The sequence below is a fragment of the Bipolaris maydis genome, assembly GCF_028858645.1.
Source record: "Bipolaris maydis strain C4 unplaced genomic scaffold PSV08scaffold_16, whole genome shotgun sequence".
Taxonomy (NCBI): domain Eukaryota; kingdom Fungi; phylum Ascomycota; class Dothideomycetes; order Pleosporales; family Pleosporaceae; genus Bipolaris; species Bipolaris maydis.
This window is the reverse complement of record NW_027093872.1, coordinates 886176-899409: the sequence shown is the minus strand read 5'-3', so window position 1 is coordinate 899409 and position 13234 is coordinate 886176. Positions and strand designations below refer to the sequence as shown.

Below are 13234 nucleotides of genomic sequence, written 5' to 3'. Positions count from 1 at the left end.
TCACCCACTCAGCACCACACCACTACACCAGATAACCATTGGCATCGTCTGCGGGTCTTGTCTCACTGCCGATAAAGCCGGCTCACGCGCTGCAGCCGGCTCGCCATGCTGCACGCAAAACCGACCAGCTCTTGTGATGACGGCACATTAATGGGGCCCTATCTGTAGCATCTGCTGGCTATGCCTTTTGCTACCCAGCTCCCCACCCGTCTGCATCTGTGGCGGTGCCGCGGCAACGGCAGCAGCAGCCCCGGCCGCGGCGGGGCATGCCTCTCAACATGGCGCCTCAACATGTGGCGCAGGCGCTCGCACACGGCCAAACCATTAATCCGCGCGTCGCAGCTTCGGAAGCTTCCAGTGGGACGGGCGTGTCAATGTCCGAGCCAGTCCAACAATCACCTACGGCCGTGCCATTGCTATCCCCATCACCACCGCCGTCCCCACCATATATCCACATTCACTCCCTCCCATCCGCTCATCTCGTCGCTCTACCTCTGCCTCCAGAGACTTGTGCAATACCGCCCCTCTCCCTGCCAACGGAACATCGCCGACGGCGCCCGCCACAGCCATGGCGCTCGACACCTTCTTCCACAACAAGATCGAGGCGATGAAGCTCGAGATCATACAAGGCCAGGCAAAGCTACGACGACTCGAGGCCCAACGCAACGACTACAACTCGAGAGTGCGGTTACTGCGCGAAGAGCTGGGCCTGCTTCAGCAACCGGGGTCCTATGTTGGTGAAGTGGTCAAGGTCATGGGCACCAAGAAGGTGCTGGTCAAGGTGCACCCCGAGGGCAAATACGGTATTTACCCACAACACGCTACATGAAACCCCAGCGCTAACCCGTCCAGTCGTCGATGTTGCCGACAGTGTCGACATCACCAAGCTCACCGCTGGCAAACGCGTCACCTTACTCAGCGATTCGTACAAGCTCGAAAAGCTACTTCCGTCTTCGGTCGACCCGCTTGTCTCGCTCATGATGGTTGAAAAGGTGCCCGATAGCACATACGACATGATTGGTGGTTTGGACCAGCAGATCAAGGAAATCAAGGAGGTCATCGAGCTTGGTCTACAACATCCCGAACTCTTCGAATCACTCGGCATTGCCCAACCCAAGGGTGTTTTGCTATATGGTCCCCCTGGAACTGGAAAGACGCTGCTTGCGCGTGCTGTTGCGCATCACGCCGACTGCAAGTTCATTCGAGTATCTGGTAGCGAGTTGGTCCAAAAGTACATTGGTGAAGGTAGTCGCATGGTCCGAGAGCTGTTCGTCATGGCTCGAGAGCATGCTCCTAGCATTATCTTCATGGACGAAATCGACAGTATTGGATCAAGTCGTGTTGAAGGAAGCTCAGGAGGTGATTCAGAGGTGCAAAGGACTATGTTGGAGCTGTTGAACCAGTTGGATGGTTTTGAGCCGACTAAGAACATCAAGATCATCATGGCAACCAATCGACTTGACATCCTCGACCCCGCCCTGTTACGACCTGGTCGCATTGACCGCAAGATCGAATTCCCACCGCCAACCGTCGAGGCGCGTGCTGATATTCTGCGAATTCACTCGAGGAGCATGAACTTGACACGTGGAATCAATCTCACAAAGATTGCGGAAAAGATGAATGGATGCTCTGGTGCCGAGTTGAAGGGTGTCTGTACTGAGGCTGGTATGTATGCCCTCAGGGAGAGGAGAGTGCACGTCACGCAGGAGGACTTTGACCTGGCGACGGCCAAGGTGCTGAACAAGCACGACGACAAGGCCACTAGTCTGAGCAAGTTATGGAAGTAGGCAGTAATGCCGAGCCCTCTCATCACGCTGAGATGTGCAGATGCTTATGAGGATACGTTCAGCAATCAGTATGGCTTGGACATATTCTATAAACAAATAATGACTTTTTGACTAAACCACCTTGTCTTTGAATGGCTGCGAGAGTCATATTACGTCATCTAGGCTAAATCACCACATTGGTCGCTCAACCGAACCCCCGGCCTTCACACCTGACACCATCACCCCATGTGCAATGCAGATCTTGCCGAAAATTAGATACATAGTGTATGGCGTATCGCTATCCCCCTCAATTTGCATAAGATCTACAGCAATGGCTCTGTGTTGTATGTAGGTAGCTAAGAGTGTAGAAGTAGTCTTCGTATACGACGTCACCCCAAGGTTCGTGTACCCCACATGCAAGATCACCTTATCTGACTGTGTGGCTGCATCGCGCAAATAGAGAAGCCGATTGTGTGATAAGTACCATTGGGGTCTATCACCTTATATGCAGGCTCCAGAATAGTCTGGTTGCACAGGACGTTCGCAACTGCCAGCGCCCACCCTACCTTGGCGCTTTCCTCTCTCCAGACAAACCTGATCAACTCTGTCAACCGTAACCACGAAAAAAGTAATGGCGGAGGCAGCAGCAACAGAAAGTGCACATGGGGTGGACGTCCACAAGAACCCTACAATACAACACACCAACAGAGATGAAGCAACACCCGCCAGTGTTCTTGAGGATGGATCGCTGGACCCTGTATATGAGGCCAAGGCGAAAGTGCTGAACAAAGCAGTCCAGGACATAGGCATGGGACGGTACCAATGGCAGGTCAGTCTCACATGGCGTGCGACCAATTTCTGTTTAGCCGCATTACTATATCCCCATCTCGTGACTTATGTATGAGCTCACCTGTGGCTCAAAATCGTTAATTCCGACTATAGCTCTTTATCGTCATTGGATTTGGATGGGCAATGGACAACCTATGGCCTATTGTGACATCGCTCATCTTCACCCCTGTTAGCAACGAGTTCAGACCTAATCGACCACCTTTTCTGACCTTGTCTCAAAACATTGGTCTCTTGTTCGGCGCCATGTTCTGGGGTTTCGGCTGCGATATCTTTGGTAGACGATGGGCTTTCAACCTCACCATTGGCATCACTGCGGTTTTTGGTATGGTGGCGGCTGGCAGTCCCAATTTTGCTGCCATTGGCACGTTTGCTGCTCTCTGGTCTGTCGGCGTTGGTGGCAATCTCCCCGTCGACTCTGCCATCTTCTTGGAATTCCTACCAGGATCCCATCAGTACTTGCTTACGATACTTTCAATACACTGGTCGCTAGCTCAGGTCTTTGCTACGCTTATTGCATGGCCGCTGCTCGGGAACTTGACGTGTCAACAGACGGAAGATACTTGTACAAAAGGAGAAAACATGGGTTGGCGGTATTTTGTGCTCGTGAGTGAGACTTGACAATCCTTTAGCACCCACTAATATCAAAAAACTCAGGTCATGGGCGGTACAGCGTTGATCATGTTTGCCATACGTTTCGTCTTCTTTACAATTTTCGAGTCTCCAAAATACCTCATGGGCAAAGGTGAAGACGAAAAGGCCGTTGAAGTCGTTCATGAAGTCGCCCATCGCAACGGCAAAGCATCCCCATTGACAGTTCAGGATTTAGAAGACTGCAACCTCGTTGCACAGCCGGGAGTCACTCAGCAACAAATCACCGCAGCAGCTGTAATCAAGCGAAATCTCCAGAAGCTGGATAGTTCGCATGTCAAAGCTCTTTTCGCCACAAGAAGACTTGCCTTCTCCACCAGCGTCATAACCATCGTTTGGGCTTTTATTGGCCTCGGGTACCCTCTTTACAACGCCTTCTTACCCTACATCCAAGCAACTCGAGGCGTAGACTTTGGCGACGGCTCGACATACATCACCTACCGCAACAGTCTGATAATTGCTGTTCTGGGTGTCCCAGGCTGTATCCTCGGCGGTGTTTTAGTTGAAACACCCTTGATTGGTCGCAAAGGTACATTGGCTGCATCCACGGTGCTTACGGGCGTCTTCTTACTTTGCTCCACCACCGCTCTCACCTCAGATAGCCTGCTCGGATGGAACTGCGCCTACAATTTCATGAGCAATATCATGTATGCCGTTTTGTACGCCTACACTCCGGAGATCTTCCCGACAAAGGATCGGGGCACGGGTAATGCCATCACCGCGAGTGCGAACAGAATTTTCGGAATCATGGCTCCTGTAGTGGCCATGTTTGCGGATCTGGAAACTAGTATACCTGTGTATGTGTCTGGAGCGCTGTTCATTGCCGCTGGACTACTAGTCCTCGTCTTGCCGTTTGAGAGTCGTGGAAAAGCTAGTATGTAGGAGAAAACACTCTACAAAGCAAGGCGCTTTGAGATGGTAATATAAAATGGCGAGGGTTCTTGATCCATTCATATACCACCCTCATCACTCTATTACTAACAGACTATTTAGACTAATTGCGAGCACTGAACTCAACGCCTTCACCCTTGTGTGCCTAGCACTGCGCATGGATCGATTCGTCAATATCGCTCATATTTCCTCCTCCTTTTCCCAAGATTTTTACCAACCCTACTTGCCGCGTACAGTCGTTGTTCCATCCATGTAGTTGATGTAGGCATCGACAGCATCTCTCATCACTTTACTCGAGAATGACACTCAAATATTTTCAGTGTTCTAACACATACGGCCATAGGATCTTCAGGCAGCAAGAAAACCCGTTCGATCTTTCATATTTAAGCTGGATACCGGCGGATTAGTAGTCAGGTGGGAGACCACTGGCGAATCCCCGCTGTCGTATGTTTTTGTTTTTGCATGTTTTTGCTCGATCGCCGACGGTCACGTGACTGTATCCTAGCATTTATGCAGTATAGTAACTTAATTAATCGCGTAACATGGCCCACTTCTCGTGAAGACATTAGCTCTGTAGTTTTAAATTAGGCTAGTGATGAATTTTACTCATATGTATAGTACAGCACTTCTATGTAGCAACTACGACATCAAGATGATTAGAACAATGTCGAGATAAGATGACTAAGATGACGCCATCCCATCTACCCACCCAACTTTTCCCCTCTCACCCTGCTACACACCCTGACAGCACACTAGCTCTAAAACACACCCCAAAATGAGCGAATCAAAGGAAATGGTCATCATACTTACCGGTGCTTCAAGAGGTAAGCCAAGCTTCTAACCCCCCCCCCCCCCCCTCCCCCCACGTCTTTCCACCCAGCCATCCATGATGCCGATATTTCCCTTTCCGTCGTTCAAAAGGCGGCATGTCAAAAGCACGTGCAAATGCCATTACACCCACCCTTGATGCCCAGCCATTATTGCTTCTCATACCAATGACTTGCTAAACCGCGGTTTTGAAATAGGAATCGGCCAAGCAATCGCACACCACCTCCTCTCCCGCTCCCACAAACTAATCCTCATATCACGCACGCACTCTGCCCTCGATGCGTTGCACTACCAGTATGGCTCGGGAAACGTAGAGGTGCTGGCAGGAGACATGTCGAACCCCTCGATCCCCAAGCGCGCCGTCGAACTAGCGCAGGAGCGTTGGGGAAGGCTCGACGCCGTGATTGTCAATCATGGGACGTTGGATCCCGTCAAGAAGGTAGCGGATACGGGGGTGGAGGAATGGAAGAAGGGGTTTGATGTTAATGTTTTCAGTGCGATTGGGTTGGTATGTTGAGGTTCCCATGTTTTTATTATATCTTTTTTTCCTTCCTTCCAAATCCACATGGAATACTAACGTCATGTGTAGATTCAAGCGGCGCTTCCTTCGCTACGTCAAACAAAGGGTCGAATCATTCTCACTTCTTCAGGAGCAGCAGTGTCTGCGTATCAAGGCTGGGGTTGCTATGGCGCGGGTAAGGCGGTGCTGAATCATCTTGCATTGACGCTTTCAGTCGAAGAGCCGGATGTTACTACTATTTCTATTCGACCCGGTGTTGTGGACACGGAGATGCAGCGGGAGATTCGCGAAGTGCACCACGAACGGATGAGCGAAAAGGATAGGGAAAAGTTTAGTGGACTGAAGAGCAATGGGGGTCTTTTGAAGCCAGAGCAACCTGGAAACGTCATCGCTAAACTTGCTGTCAGCGGCGGAAAAGAACTTAGCGGCAAGTTTCTCAGTTGGAACGATGAGAGTCTCAAGGCATTTCAGGATGAATCGTAGTGCATCATAGCATATATAGGTCGTTATCGTAATTTAGAATCTACATTACAGCATCATCATGTCGCTAAAAAGTCCCTTCAGACTTTCCATACGCCTTTATCCTCTAGGAAGCGTTCAAGGGTTGCCGAAATCTCCACGCACTTATTTGGCAGGCCGACCAGCAAGGGTATCAATATCTGTAGGCTGGGCTGGGGCTTGCGGTCTACCAGACAGCATATCCACCGTCTCCTTGAGAGCCATCCAGAACTCATGCTTAGGGCGTCTTCGGTGCCACTCAGTCTCCCGCTTCTCAACAGACTCCATGGGGGAGAAGAGCAACTTGCTACCCTTGATACCAATGACACTAATGGACATGGCATCATCATCGATTTCATCGGGTGACATGCCAGCATAGCCCTCTAGATGCTGCATGGCTTTGGTAGCGAACCTGACAGCCCTGACACGGTCCATTGGAGAGGGAATAGTGCCTTGCTGGAAGTGACCAGGTACTCCGTGACGGGATTCAAACTTGCCTTTGCCAGCTTCAGCAATCATCTGGGCAATGATTTGTACAGAGTACGTTTTTGAGGCCTTCTCGTTGACCAAGATCACTTTGCCAGACCTGCTGATACCCTTGTCTTTTGCGAATACACTACGCAAGTGGTCGATATCACGGTCCAGCATTTTGAGGTCGATACCGTCTTCTGGTGTGTAGACGGCCAGCGCTCCAATACTGAGACCAGCGACAGTCGCAATGTAACCAGATTCGCCACCCTGTGTCTCAATAACAAAGACACGACGGCGGGTTGCAGACGCAGATTGGCGACAGGCATCAGAATATTGAATGAGGGCATTCAGACACGTATCTGAACCGATCGAGTACTCGGTACCAGGAACGTTGTTCGAGATGGTGGCGGGGAGGATAACCTGATATTGGTCAGTACGTGTCTCGTACGTCATAACCCCTAAATTCACGCTCGAATATACTTACCATGGGAATCTTGAACGCCTTGTAGTGTTCGCGTGCTTTTCGCAGTTCAGAGACTGCTGTGAACGCCTCGAATCCACCAACGACAAACAAAGCCTGGATGTTGTACTTCTTAAAGACAAACGAAACAGTTTCCAGGTCCTCACTAGGAAGTCCGCGGTTTGTGCCAATCTCAGATCCTCCCTTGGATGCCCAAGTCTCAGCATCGATCCACTTGATTTCTCGGACCGCGCCGATGGGCTCATCGGAGTGATGGCGGATGATACCAGGGAAACCGTTGTGGAGTGCGACTGGGGTGTGGCCGCGAGCGAGGCAGTGCGCTACAGCGGCACGAGTAGCTGCGTTCATCCCTCCGGCTGGAGCTCCAACGTGAATGATACCAACGCGCATGCGCTTGTCCTCAGGCAACAAGAGTTCGGGCTGGTCGGCTGCTGTAGTAATCTTGTAGGCCTGGTATTGCTGTTCGAATTCAGTGTCGCGGAACTGCATAGCCTTGTGAAAGTCCTTGTTTCCGATAGCCACAGCAACTTCCTTGGTCTGAGCAACGGCCTCGAGGAGCGGGCGGCGGACAATCTTGTTCTCTTGCATGCAGATGACCGGGCTAGGCACTTCGGGGCTGGCGTCCAAAACTGCCTTTACTGCTTCAACACCTTGGAGTGTTGCCAGCATACGATCGTAAGCACATGGTGTGCCTCCACGTTGGACATGTCCAAGCGTAGTCACGCGAGTGTCGAGCTTTGCATCGTTTGCAAGAACATTCTTGACGTGCTCTGATGTAATTTTGTTAAGATTGCGATCAATGGCGCCTTCGGCGACGACAACAATCGTCTTTCGCTTTCCCATTGACCTGTGCTTCTTGATCTGTCGGCACATTTCTTGTTCCCAGCCTTCTTCTGGTGGATTCTCTGGGATGAAGACAAAGTCTGCGCCAGTTGCGACACCAGCACTAAGGGCAAGCCATCCGCAATGCCGGCCCATGACCTCGATGACGAACGCTCGCTGGTGGCTTACGGCGGTAGTGTCGACGGAGTCGATGGCTTCGCAGATACGGCCAAGTGATGTGTAGCAACCAATGGTCGCATCGGTCATGGACAAGTCATTGTCAATGGAGCCGACGAGACCGACAATGTTGAGGTGTTTAAAGGGTTCAATCTGCTCCGGCGTGAGCTGCTTGTCTTTGACCAACTCGTCTAGCAGTTCCGGCCACTCTGCGCGGAACTTGTCTGCACCGGTGAGTGAACCGTCACCACCGCAAATGATGAGGGCGTCGATTCCCTTGATAATCAGGTTCTTTGCGGCTGTCCGGCGTCCCTCGCGCTGCATAAACTCCATGCATCTCGCTGTTCCGATGAGGGTGCCTCCTTCTGACAGGAAGCCTCGAACATCTTCCCACTTCATCTCCTTGATCATGTCGCCGCCTTTGACCAGGCCGTCGTAGCCCTCGTATATGGCGTAGGCCTCGCAGTTGTTGTGAAGGGCCGTACGGACAACGGCTCGTACTGCACCGTTCATGCCGGGCGCGTCTCCTCCGCTAGTCATGACTCCAATGCGCCTCTTCTTGCCCTCGAGGGGCGCCGGGACGTCGGTGGGCGCCATATTGTGGTGGTAGTGGTGTGATGTGGTAGTAGTAGAGAAGAAGAAGAAGAAGAAGAAGGAGGAGGAGGAGTGGGCGGGGTGGGCAAAGAGGGCAGAATAAGAGGGGCAGGTGATAGGTGAATGCGAGAGAGAGAAGGGGGGGTTATCAGAGGCAGTGAGCGCAGGATAGAAAAGATATTTGGACGTGGGTCGGTATGAGGTCAAGGTGGATTCACGCGTCTACTCTAGCAGAAAACTTGCGGACGCCAAAAGAAGCGGGCCCCTGCGTGTTGAGGAAGCTTCGATGGACAGAGGTGGGATGGTGGGAGGTGGAGGGGTAGCTTTGCCGAAGGTGGCCTGGAGAAGGGCAAATCACCAGCTAAATACAGAGCAATGGCTGGCGCGTCCTACCGCTGGAGTGGCTGCTGCTGCGTGGGACGCCGGCGACGAGGGCTAAGGAGACGGAGTATGTATGCATGTGTCTGCAGCCGGTGACGAACAGGCCGTGGTCTGATTTGAGGGTGCAGCTAGCCCAATGACGTGGGAGCCCCCAAGAAAAGAGAGCTCCCCGGTCCGCCAGGTGGGGTCGCACCACCGCACCACCGGCGATCCGCAGTGCAGGCCAAGAAACACCAATGCCATACTCTGCACTGCCAGCGCCTTTGTCCTTGAATGCCTCACTCGCTGCCTCTTCCTGCAGTCCGGTCACGCCACTTCTAGTCCGCTCCAGGGCCAACAGGACGAAATCAAGCGGGATTCAATTGCGGCCATGATTGATTCGTTGATTGATTGGTATCACCCCACGCCGCTCCAAACAAACCTGTCCAACAAGCAATTACTACCCCCTTCCCATCAAAACGCGCCAACTTCCAGACCCTCTCGCGCCAACGTCTCAAACACCCGGGGCGGAAGCTTGTACTTGATCAACCCAGCAAACACCATGAGGTCCTTGGCCTTTTGCAGCAGCTGGTCCGCCAGCACCTTGCGCATCGGATCCTCAAATTGTCCAGAAAGAAGATGCTCCCGGTGCCTGGAACAGCAGCCAATGCACCATAGCAGCACGTTGCCAATGTTCCGCGAAATCTCCTGAGGATACGAGTTGAAGCTGTTGGCTGCGGCCCGAATGTCGCTGACGTTGCCTCCAGCCGACAGCGGGAGGATGCGGAGGTTCTCGATTTGCTAGCAAACATGTCAGTGGGAACCAGTCTAGTCCGATCATCTGAAAACTTACCCCGAGTGCTGCCATGTAGTCACCGGCTTCAATCACCTTCTTGGCATTGTTAAGCTGGAACAGGATGCCCACCGCTTCGCGGTTCACCTGCGAAACCTTCTTCCACCACAAACTATTTGCATTGTATAGAGCCAGGACCTTCTGGGCAAGCTCCACAGGATCGTCTGTTCCGAGCATGCTCAAGCTCGACGACGCGTCCGACTGATGTTGCTGCTGTTGCGACTCGCCTGCATTCAAGCGTGGCTTGAGTGGTTCCAGACGAAGTGGCTCTTGACCAAGCTCTACCGAAAGAGCCTCAGCAAGCGCGCGGTTGAGGATGGTGACCACGCTGTCATACTCGCCGGCCAAGTGGCACAGCAAAATGGCATCGTTGATGCGTCCATTATCATCTGCCATTCTTGCCGCTTCGCTCGTGATTGTATTGAGTAGACCCGTTTCGCCGTCGAGTTTCAGCAATGGCACACGTTCTTGGATCAGACCAGGCGTTGTTTGTCCATTCGACTTGACATCGCCTAGCAATGTGGAAAACTCGCGTGTTTCAAGGACAAGCTCACGGAGTGCCTCGTGGCAAAGGTCTGCTTGCTGCCTGCCTGCTTCGCCCGGTAGGTCTGCATTCATGCATATCAACACCAAGTAGTCAGCTGCAGCATCAGCTCGGGCCGCCCGGAAGTCACTGGTGTAGTATCCAACCACTCGTCCAAAGTTCAACTGCGGTTGTTGTCGTGTTGTGTAGGTCAGAATCTCGCCTCCAGCTGTTGTCCAATCCGAAACTCGCAAGAGCCCATAATAGTCCAGAGCAATGGCAAAATGAACCGCAGATACGTAATTGTGCGTATAGAGATAGTTGACGGCAGGCTCGAACAAGCCAGCAAGCGTAGCAAGATAGAAGTATACCCCGTATCCACCAGCCGATTCCGCCGCGTCGTTCATGAAGTGACGTTGGCCGATATCCTTGATCGTCGTTCGCAGCTCTTCCAAGCCAAAAATCTCGCCAGCGTTCTCTTCCGCTCTGTTGCCTTCACGAGCCAGATTGAACTGCAGCCACACCCAGTCGTCCATGGTCTCCTTGATAGGCTCCAGGTTGCGCTTGCTCATGTCACATCGGCCTACAATCTTGTAACAGGCCATGCGATAAGGATCTTCGGGCGTCTTTAAACGAGTCCTCTGAGCATGTGTGTGGCCCACCTTTTGTTGAGTGTCCGGGCTCAGTCTACGGTCAGGGTCCGTAGCATACTGTGTGATTGCCGATTGAAAGTTTCTATCAGTGTTTTGGAAAAAGTTCCTCTTCTCTCGGACATACTCGGCCGCTTCCGTCAAAAGGCCACCTCTTAGCAGGAAGAAAATGATGATCCATGGGAATTCGTCTCCTGCTTCTCCTATCCTCTGGAACAATTCGGTATCCGCGCCGAGCTCCTTAAATGCAGCTTTGGCTCTGACAAATCCACGAATCTTGTTGAGCATGGACGGAACACCGCCAACAAGCGCTTCTGAAGGATTCTTTCGCAAAACCTCATCTACCTGTTCCAGGAATTTGTTTTCTAGGTACTTGCGAGAGCCATCGAGTATGCGCTTGCGCATCCGCACGCTCGCGACAGAGTTGGGCTGGTCGTCCAGATAGTCCTTGGCGAAGCTCCGCTCCTTGGGCTGGTTTGAGCCCGGGTTGGATGCTTCTGCTTCAGTCTTCTCACCAGTAATAGAAACGAGTGCTCCATAAGCGTTGATGAAATGATCCGAGTACTCAGTGCCAGCAGCCTTCTCTACGCTAGAGAAAGAGTGAAGCACAGAGAACGACTCTTCGCGTAGTCTTGCCTCATTGAGCCTCTTGACCTCGTCCATGAATTTCTCTTGTTTGTCTCGTGCATATCGGTCTTGAAGTCCAACTTGCCCGCCCATGCCGGATTTGTCAGAGACATCTCGGCCACCTAGCACACTTTGAGAAGCACCGAGGACAGGTGGTCCAGCAGCGGAGGCTCCAAATGTCGATCGTCCATTGACTGATGCTCCATTGGGGCCCATGGAACGACCCTTACGTGCTGTAGCACGTCCGAAAGCCCCTCTAGCTGTGCTGCCAAAGGCGCTCTGCGAGGCTGCCATGTCTTCACTCTGTCTGCCCAGACCAAAATGCTCGTAGATCCTCTGACGCTGTTTATCCCATTCAATCTGCACGTTGTCCTCCAGGAAGGTGTCGAAGTCGCGCTTGGATTGCTCTAATCCTTCTTGGATGAGGGCTAGGGTGGATTGCGAATGCATGTTGGAGATGTAACCATCAACGTCGTTGTCGAAGAGACTCTGAGCCTGTCCAGGTGTAGCGAGGCCTGCCTGGGAAGAGAACTGGTTGAGGTCTCGGAGGGTGCTGCCCATCTTCACGCCAGAAGCCGAGAGCAGATAGTGGCTGAAAAGCGTCAGTACAAATTCGTCTGGTAACTGTACACCCAACTTACGCAGCGCGGTCTTGAGCGCGATCTTGAACCTGATCAGCCGAAGGGCCTCCAGAACCCAAGTTTCGCACCTTGCGTGCAATGTCACCAAGGCCCAACTGGAGCGACGGCAGCTCGTCAAAGTTACTGGTGCCATTTTCGCCAGCATTGCGCTTACGTCCCCGTTCCAGGAGATGATCGAAATGAGCGGAGCGGCCGGAGCCTGCGTTTGCTTGAGCCAGCGACACGCCTTGTTGCTGGGGCTGCTGGGGCTGCTGGGTCGGCTGCTGGGTCGAGGTGGTATTGAAGAGCGAGGACTGACCAAGGCCGCCCGTTTGTTGCGTGTTGTTGGTAGTCGGTTGCGCCGCCGTGTTGCTGAACAGCGAGAAGCCGCCCGTTTGTGGCTGCGATTGCTGCTGGGGTTGCGTTGTTGATGCTGCGCCAGCGAACAGCGAGGGTGTCGTGGTAGCAGTCGACTTTGCTGCACCAAGGCCGCCGAACAGACTGCCGCCTAGGCCTCCGCTGCTTGTTGCTTGCGTCGTGCCAGATTGCGCATTGGATGTGCCTCCGCCTAGATTGCCAAACAAGCTTGATGTCGTGCCGCCCGATGCGCCTCCTGCTGTTCCAAACAAGCCTCCGCCCGAGGTGCCAGTTGAAGCAGGCTGCGAGCCTCCAAGATTGCCAAACAGCGACATGTTAAGTGCGTTGGGCTATGTGGTTGGTGGTGCCGAAAACAAACCTGGAGCAACGAGATCGCGTTGTTGAACCAACAAAGCTCGGGCACTTTTTATCCCTGCCAACTCCAGGAACCGCGTTAAAGTGAGAGCGCGGATACCATCCCGTATCTGCTCTGCCATGCACATGACAGAACCCCGATGTGGCATCAGGCTTTAGTCCTCCCTGCCTTATTATTGTCTTACTCAAACATCACGTCTTACATCAAATTCAGTTCATTTGGCCTGAAAATACATTTGTTCCGGGCTGAGAGACGGGAAAAGATGCGATGTACTACAAGAAATTGTCACAGAATTTGTATCTACAAGTGATTGTAGACTGGAA

The 13234-nt window shown here is 52.6% G+C and overlaps 4 protein-coding genes across 4 annotated transcripts; 2 read left to right on the top strand and 2 right to left on the bottom strand.

Annotated features, from left to right (window-relative positions):
• Window positions 1–380: 380 nt before the first annotated feature.
• On the top strand, window positions 381–4145 carry PSV08DRAFT_412704 (uncharacterized protein; the record flags this gene model as incomplete). Its single annotated transcript, XM_014223691.2, has 5 exons — window positions 381–803; window positions 853–1783; window positions 2475–2595; window positions 2709–3218; window positions 3270–4145. The coding sequence occupies exons 1-5, from the start codon at window positions 569–571 to the stop codon at window positions 4143–4145; spliced, it is 2673 nt and encodes an 890-aa protein (XP_014079166.2). The 5' UTR covers window positions 381–568.
• Window positions 4146–4889: 744 nt separating this feature from the next.
• PSV08DRAFT_18949 (uncharacterized protein) lies at window positions 4890–6056 on the top strand. Its single transcript, XM_014223689.2, has 3 exons — window positions 4890–4978; window positions 5180–5490; window positions 5572–6056. Exons 1-3 carry the CDS (start codon window positions 4930–4932, stop codon window positions 5983–5985), a joined length of 774 nt encoding a protein of 257 aa, XP_014079164.1. The 5' UTR covers window positions 4890–4929; the 3' UTR covers window positions 5986–6056.
• On the bottom strand, window positions 5743–8856 carry PSV08DRAFT_405539 (phosphofructokinase-domain-containing protein). The gene is made up of 2 exons (XM_014223688.2): window positions 6956–8856; window positions 5743–6891 (listed from the first exon to the last, which is right to left on the bottom strand). The coding sequence occupies exons 1-2, from the start codon at window positions 8546–8548 to the stop codon at window positions 6127–6129; spliced, it is 2358 nt and encodes a 785-aa protein (XP_014079163.1). The 5' UTR covers window positions 8549–8856; the 3' UTR covers window positions 5743–6126.
• A 346-nt stretch (window positions 8857–9202) lies between these two features.
• Window positions 9203–13032, bottom strand: PSV08DRAFT_412701 (Nup93/Nic96-domain-containing protein; the record flags this gene model as incomplete). Its single annotated transcript, XM_014223687.1, has 4 exons — window positions 9203–9706; window positions 9759–12150; window positions 12200–12885; window positions 12943–13032. 4 exons carry the CDS (start codon window positions 13030–13032, stop codon window positions 9380–9382), a joined length of 3495 nt encoding a protein of 1164 aa, XP_014079162.1. The 3' UTR covers window positions 9203–9379.
• Between the last annotated feature and the right edge of the window lie 202 nt (window positions 13033–13234).

Excerpts from the sequence above, each read along its gene's own strand:
- PSV08DRAFT_18949 (XM_014223689.2), top strand. The coding sequence starts at position 4,930 with ATGAGCGAATCAAAGGAAATGGTCATCATACTTACCGGTGCTTCAAGA. Across the intron at positions 4,979-5,179 it reads ACTTACCGGTGCTTCAAGAG|GAATCGGCCAAGCAATCGCA; the intron begins GTAAGCCAAGCT and ends GTTTTGAAATAG. Across the intron at positions 5,491-5,571 it reads TTTTCAGTGCGATTGGGTTG|ATTCAAGCGGCGCTTCCTTC; the intron begins GTATGTTGAGGT and ends CGTCATGTGTAG.
- PSV08DRAFT_405539 (XM_014223688.2), bottom strand. The coding sequence starts at position 8,548 with ATGGCGCCCACCGACGTCCCGGCGCCCCTCGAGGGCAAGAAGAGGCGC. Across the intron at positions 6,892-6,955 it reads AGGCGTTCAAGATTCCCATG|GTTATCCTCCCCGCCACCAT; the intron begins GTAAGTATATTC and ends GACCAATATCAG.